This window comes from Onychomys torridus, chromosome 6 (assembly GCF_903995425.1).
Source record: "Onychomys torridus chromosome 6, mOncTor1.1, whole genome shotgun sequence".
NCBI lineage: Eukaryota > Metazoa > Chordata > Mammalia > Rodentia > Cricetidae > Onychomys > Onychomys torridus.
The window spans coordinates 76,131,238-76,138,608 of NC_050448.1; the positions used below are offsets into that span (position 1 = coordinate 76,131,238).

Consider the following 7,371-nt stretch of genomic DNA (forward strand, 5'->3'; position numbering starts at 1 on the left):
AGCTGGCCAAGAGGGCTGTGGAGACAGCACCTTCAAACTCAATTTGGCAAACTCCATCTTGGCAGGGAAGTCAGAGACAAGCTGATCTGCCTGGTTGCTGCAGAAGGCGCTGCCTAATTTTGGCCAACTGTTGTTAGTATAGGGGTGGGGGGCTGTATCCCTCAATTTTCCTGATTGTCATGTCAAACCTTCACACGCAGCTCTGTCTGTAAAGGTCCTCTGCACAGTGCTGTACAGAGGTCACTGTGATAACCTCGTCACTACACACATGACTGCCATTCCTTGATTCCTACAGAAACAGCTTTCAGAGACATTTTAAGGAGAGTGTCAATCTGGCCTAGTTTGCCACATTTCCAATTGCTGCTAAGCCTAAGTAGCTGGAGATAGGACAGCAGTACCAAAGCCTGAGCTGGAGGGGTGTGTGAGTGTGTGTGTGTGTGTGTGTGCACGTGCGTGTGTGCAGACAGACGGAAGACAATGGACAGACAGTCATGGTCCTTTAGCTGTTCTCCAGCCTACAGTGGCACTTTTGGAATGGCAATTCTCTTAAGAGTAGGTAACCAAGGGGGTACCCCCACCCCCACTCCATGCCTCTTTTCACTCCTGGACACATACATGCTGAGGAAGGTATTTGAGCAAGGCCAGAGCACCAGGTCCCAGCATCTAAACTTGGGCTGTAGCCCACTGGGTTCCCCCATCCCATGGAAACATGACCTAACCTTCCTCCCCAGTGAATTCTTAACAACCTGCCAATCCACCCCTCCTGCCAGAGTGGATCCATGACCATTTCACAAAATAAACATTGTAAAGTACGTGAAGAATCACTCTACTTTAGATTTTCTCCATGTTAAAATGTATTTAATTCTTTCACTTACTAAAAGCACCAGCCCCAGGGGACATTCTCCCTCTCCAAAAGGCCGGAATGAATTGAAAAGCCCTGCCGATGGGGGCCATCGGTTTCCAGTTAAGTCCTCATCACTCTTTAATGGGTAGCTTGAAGTCTAGGAAGCACACTGACTGGGCGGCAGAGGGCAAGGTGCTGGAGGCCTAGGGAAACACACCCGGTGCCATGGAAGCAAGCCAGGGAAGGTGCAAATGAGACCTCAGCACCCCAAGTGCCCCAGGGCCTTAAATAACATCAGGACAACAGACTGGAAAGACAAACAGCCCAGCCCACGGATGACAAAACGTTACAGTGATTACTAGTCCCCAAATAATGAAGGCTCCACAGGATAAAGCCCGAGCCAACACACCATCAGCTTTTCAGATCACCAACAGAGAATATGAGATCGCTGTTACTAAATGGGGTTTGAAGAAAACTCACTAAGAGCCAATGCCCAGATATATTCCGCTGTCAAGTCACAGAGCAATTGGAGAATGAGGCTATTGGATTAAAAAAAAAAAAATCCCTTTGGCTCAGGACCCAAACGAAACCCAATCATGGTGAAAGCACGTGTGTATGTGGGGGGCGGGCATTCCTCTTTTCTCATTGACAGAACCTGTTATCCCAAACACCAAACAAATAAATGTTAAGAATGTCTTATGGATTCCTGACACCAGATTTCAGCACAGCTAATGAGGTGAGTCATATGCAGAGAACAGTCGCTCTGACTCCAGCCAAAGAACACACTTCCTCTCACACTCTCAATTCAAGGCTATGTGAGAAAGTTCAGACCTGACTCGGTTAGTTTCCTCTCCCCCCATCCCCAAATACATCTATATAAACAAAGGTGTTTTAAAGGTACTGCATTGTGACACTCCCTTTACTTCACATTAGCACCCACCAGACACGTTCTCAGAGGAATCTAGACTCAGACAGGGCTGGCAGGACCAGAGAAACAGTCTGCCCAGTGCTTTGTTATACAAACCCAGGCACTCTGATTACTGTGAGCCCATCTGACCTGACACTCGGATTTCTTCTCCGGGCCTGCTGGCTGGCAGGGGGCCCTGGGCACTGATGTTCCAGCTGAGAAACGGCCATTTCAAAAGACTTTCAAAAGGTGAACAATGACCACTGATCACGGTTAAAGTCTTCACTTAGAAAGTGAAAGCTGATGATGGAAAATCCAAGATGCTACTCAATGATCTGCTTGTTGGGCAAAGGTTAAGAAGAGTTCCCAGTCACATCGATGGATACATCTCTTTGAGGAGCGGTTAACAGGTTCTCACTCCTTTCCATCTCTAATGTTTCTCAGGGGAAAGGAAATTTGTTCCATAGCTTTGAAAGGGCCAGGGACTCAAGAGCAGCAGTTTATGAAGGTCTGGGTGACTCACACAGTTCTAATGACTTAGTGAGCCCCAGCAGTCAGAGCTGCACCGCATGGTGGTATGGCACCCACTCCAAATACACCGTACGTAGATGACTCCTCTTGATTCTCAGGGCGAGGACTCTACATCTGGCCAGACCAGAAACTGGAGCAGAGCTTTTGCTTAAAACAAAAAGCAAAAAACCTGCTTGTCTTCCAATGAAGGAAAAATTTGACTTAGTTCTTCATACGAAGTCCTTCAGGGCAGTTTAGTCAATGCCTCCCTCTCATTATTGAGCTATTCCAAAGAGAGCAGACTGATGTGAAGAGAAAGTCACTTATCTGTGCACTTGTTGCTAAGTAACACTCAGGCAGTGGTTTGGGAGAGTTCGGGGATGGAGTCTGAGCACCAAGTCTCTGCTTTAACGCTGGACCTACTTTTTATTCTTAAATGTGATTTCAAGTTTTGGCTCTCATTTGATAAACACCCTACCGGATCTTTACAAAGCTTTTGGGGTTGGGGTGGGGGCTGTTCTCTATCTTCTTGGGTTTATAGAGCTGCCTCCCCATGTCCTTCCCTTCCGCCACGAAGGTGAGTCATCATTGTTACAAACTTGCCAGCAGAGAACGCTGCAAATTAACAAACAGCAAGCAGCAACCAAGAGGATACAGCCTTACAGCCACAGAGAGAGAACCTTCCAGGCAGGGAACTGTTACACTCTTACACTGCATGACTGTCAGTAGAAAGGTAGAAGCACTCTCCCTCCCTCTGCTCTGTTCCCTGGACTTCCCTGGGCCTCCCAGGACCAGCCCCCAGCTCCTGGCAGGGCTGGGCCACTTTCCATTGTGAGGACTCTGCCTTACAGTGTTTTGAGTCTAAAGTACTTGCTTTATAGCAGCCAGTGGGTATTTAGTCACACTTTCGAGTTTAGCTCCAAAAGGGCAGCTGATAATGTTACCATACAACCAGGATTTCTGCTGACATGTGTACCCCCCTGTGTCACCTGAACCTGAACCTGTCTTCCCTGCCTGGTCTTTAAATCACTACCCAAAAGCTTGGATTGCTTTTCTAGGTAACTAAGTTAATATTAAACCAAACCCAGACCTGCAGTGAAGGGCTAGGGAAACCCTCCCCTTTCCCATCTTTTATAAACTTAAAAACAAAAGAAACAAACAAACAAAATCCCAACCAAACTACAACAGCGAAAACCCAGAAAATCTCCTGCATTTCTAAACAATTATGATGTGCACCTTTGGTGAGCTAAACAGTTGTTGGGTGGTAGGCCTCATTGAGGATGTAAGCCGAGTCACTGGCAAAAACACTCAATAAGAAAAAAAGTGACAAAATCCTATTTTATCCAGGAATGATTCAGCAAGCTGGTCCTTCACTTTCATACCAAATGTTCAGGACTCCGGCTTTGAAAGCTAGGAAGCATCACCTGAGAACATCACCCACAGCTAAACCCGATGGCACTTGAGAAAAGGGGAGTGGGATCAGTGACCTTAAAATTAGCTGTGGTTAAGCTTCCTGGTTAACCAATTATCAAAAGGGCTTTAGTCATCGCTCCGCCCACATTTTAATCCCCATGTGGAAAAATCCCAACATTTCAGTATGAAATATTTCTGACCAGTTCAGCCATCAAAAGTCATTGGGAAACGCATGCACACATACATGAATGCATGTATGCACCCTAACATCGGATTTATCAGAGTACTCCAAATACCTTAGTGTTGTTACTCTAGACATTGACTAGGGTTCATAAAAAACTTATGTTCAACTTCCACTAAGTACTCAGTTGGACTGTTACTGTAACACTCCAGTGCATATGTAAGGAGACTCAGCTAGGCCCATAGGCATGATTTAAAGATCTGCCTGGCTTATTTATTAGTACAAACAACCCAATTTCTTCTGAAGGATATCTTCAGAGTTCTGCACACAAAGTCACGCTTAAGAGGCAGATGTATATGTAAGCTTGAGAGCAACAGGTTGCTCAGCACCTGTTGTCACTGAAAAACCATTTGACCTTGAACAAGTCACGTTACCTTCCTCGGCTTCCCTCTGTCTTTGTACTCCCCAAAGCCACTCAAGGTCTCCACTTGATGAAGACACTTTTTGAGGGGAGAGGAGATGAAAGAGGGGGGTCGTAATGAATAAATGGCTTATAGGAACAGCCTCGATGGTATGTAGGATCACCTGTGATACACAGAGGCAGTTTCTATCCTGAGAAGTGGAGGCCAGGCAGGCGATCAGTTCTTTGCTCTGATGCTGCATAACCAGAATCCCACACCAGGCACTTCTTATAATTATCTCCTCCTAAATCCATTTAGTCTCCAGAGATTTTGCTTCCCTCTGCCCGGTCTCCGTATACACCCAGGTGCCTTAGGACCGGCAGAGTGTCTGTAGCCTGTCTGCTTGGTCAGCCCTGAATAGCATGGATGGACTCTCCCACCTGTATTCTCATGACTGGTGCCTTTTTAACTTAGGAACTGATATTTTCAGGGTTATTTGGGGCTATAATTTTTATCTGCTGGATTTGAGCTGCTTTGAGGTCAGGAGCTAATTCTTCTGAGGTGGGCGGGAGTCATCAAGGTAGGAACAGCGTTGGTCGTGCCCTGGGTCCCTCAGTTCCTTTGGGAACTGCTCTTGGGTGAGATAGCAGTGCAGGAAACACTCGTGGCCTTTATGACACCACCAACAGCCCAGTCTCCAGTTCTTTGTCGGATTGACCGTACCCAGCGGCCCTGGCCTCCTTCAAGAATCATCCCCTGACATAAATCCGCACACCCCTCCCAACGTTAAAGACGGCAACACCAGTTACCAAAGGCGCATCCCGTTATGGAAAGTGGCCCATTTTAAAGCTCTCAAAAGTATACCTTAAAGGCTATCTTAGGGTTGTGAAGTCACACCCTTTCTGGCACTAGCTTCGCTGGGTTGGCTCTACCGTAAGGGGAAGCCAGTTTTTTTCCTTTGGGGGAGGGCAGTCGCCTCTGCGGGGAGCTGGCCGAGCCCCAGCGCCTCCGGGAGAAGGGAGTCTCGACCCGGAGGCTGCCCTCGCCGGCGCCGGGCCGTGGCTAGAACCGCCACCACGAGGGGGCCCTGGCGGAGCTCCCCGGGGGAAGGGGAGGAGCGCTCCTTCCCCTGGGCACGGAGGGAGGAGGGAGAAAGGAAGCGCAAGGCGCGCGATGAGGGCGACCGGAGGGCGCAGGCAGAGCAGGCGCCCGGCTTGGGGATGCCTCCTCGGGCGCTCCCCCTCTCCGCCCGCCGCCCGCGCTCAGCGCCCGCCCCTCGCCCGCTCCTCCATTGCTAAGAGCCTGGTCTCCAAGCCGCTTCCTCCCCGGACCCCTCCCGCGGCCCGGGCTCGCCCAACACTCACCCCCTTCCCCATGGTGGCGGCGCTGCGGGCCCCGCGCCGGGGTCCTGTGGCTGGAAACTAGAAAGAGGAGAGAGCAGCTCCCGGCCCGGAGAGCGTGGCCGGGGGAGCCGAGAGGCGGGAACTAGGGCTGCTGCGGGAGGAAAGAGGGAGGACGGCTGGCGCCCCGGACCGAGGCCGCCGCTGCTGCCGCCGCTGCTGCCGCCGCCGCCGCCGCCGCTGCCACGTGTCCGCCTCCTCCCGCCGAGGCTCCGCGCCCCAGACCCAGCCGCAGCTCGAGCCCGCGCCTCCTCCTCACTTCCTAAAATATGCAACCTGCGTGATGGCTCCGCCCACGCGTACACGTCACCGTTACCGGAGCAACCTGACACCGGCTCCAGCTGGCTCCGCCCCCGTCTCTAACCCCTCCCCATCGGGCCGGGACCGTGCAAGCGGCTGCCAGCCCGGGGCTCCCGGCAGGAGGGCGCCGGAGCCCAGGACGCGCGTGTCCGGGTCTCGCGAGGGCTGCGGTGCGCGTCCGCCTGCAGGACACCGGGGACTGGAGTGAGCAGCCTGCGGAGTAAAGCACAGAAGGTCCGCAGTGGGTGCGGCGCAGGGGAACTGGGCTAGCCCACTCACTCAGCTTAGCTTTTCTCCAGCATCAGGGATCTCAAGGGCCCCGGTTGGACTGCAGCTCCGTGACTCCGAGGGACTCCTTTCTGAGTAATGCAGGCTGGCGTCCATCTGCTGATGCCCTCCCCGGGCTCTTGGTGCCTTCCCTTTACTTCTTTCATCTTGGGGTCCTCTTACTACGTCTCACTCCTCCACTAGAGAAATGCTTCGGAATACACACAGACAGACAGACAGACACACACACACACACACACACACACACACACACACACACACACACACACACACACACACCACATACACTTCCCTTCCTTCAAGACCCCAAAATGACTACCCAAAAATACAGCCAGTAAGGAAATTCATTCACAGCTCCGTGTGAATGAAATGAAACGTTCTTGTGAAAAGAGGAGCGGGGTGGCAACCTGCTTGTCCAAGAGATTCTCCTTTTTAGGGTAGAAAAACCTGAAACCCCAAAGAATGCCCATCTTTAGTAAAAGAGGTGACTCAAGGGGGAGATGTTTTGAAGACCTGTCTGTGGCTCGCACCTCCCACCAGCATAGCCCCTCCTCCTCCAGGGCATCCTGGGCTACCCAGGGGGGCCCCTCAGTCTCACTCCCATTCCAACCCACTCAAGCCCCTGGCAGTTGCACGGTGGGGCTTCTCTCTATAGTTTCAGGCAGCTTAGCAGGCACCGCAACGGCTGAAGTTCAACATTAAAAAAAAAAAAAAGTATTATTCTTATTAACAATGTCAGGAAAGCAAGCGCTCTGGGAAAGTGCAGGATTCAGAGGAGACACTGGCTTTCCATCTCTGGAAACTCCTATGAGAAGCAAGGAAAACATTAACTCCTTAGTTAGAGCTAGACCTATCAACTGTAGGTGTCAATTCTTCCTAGGGTGTGGGGCTTCCAAAAGGGGAAGGGAAGCAGAAACATCCAGCTAGCCACTGTTAGTAGTTAAATTCCATAGAATGATTCTTAGCACTTCTTAGAAGCAACTGGTGCTTCTAGGAGAATGCAGCCTTTTATTTCCTCCGGGGACTTAATGAGTTCAGGCCTAAGAGAGCAAAGGGACTGTAAGCAGAATCCAAAACCATGATTCTGGGGAAAGAGCCCCCCAAACCAGAGCAGCAGTCCCAACCTT

At 50.9% G+C, this 7,371-nt stretch overlaps 1 protein-coding gene across 1 annotated transcript in view; it reads right to left on the bottom strand.

The window, feature by feature from the left end:
• Nucleotides 1–5,941, bottom strand: part of Atp1a1 (ATPase Na+/K+ transporting subunit alpha 1) — a 27,848-nt gene extending 21,907 nt beyond the window's left edge. The window contains exon 1 of the mRNA XM_036190250.1: nucleotides 5,621–5,941. Coding sequence (XP_036046143.1) covers nucleotides 5,621–5,632 — 12 coding nt within the window. The 5' untranslated portion in view covers nucleotides 5,633–5,941. The remainder of the gene's footprint in view (nucleotides 1–5,620) is intronic.
• Nucleotides 5,942–7,371: the final 1,430 nt, after the last annotated feature.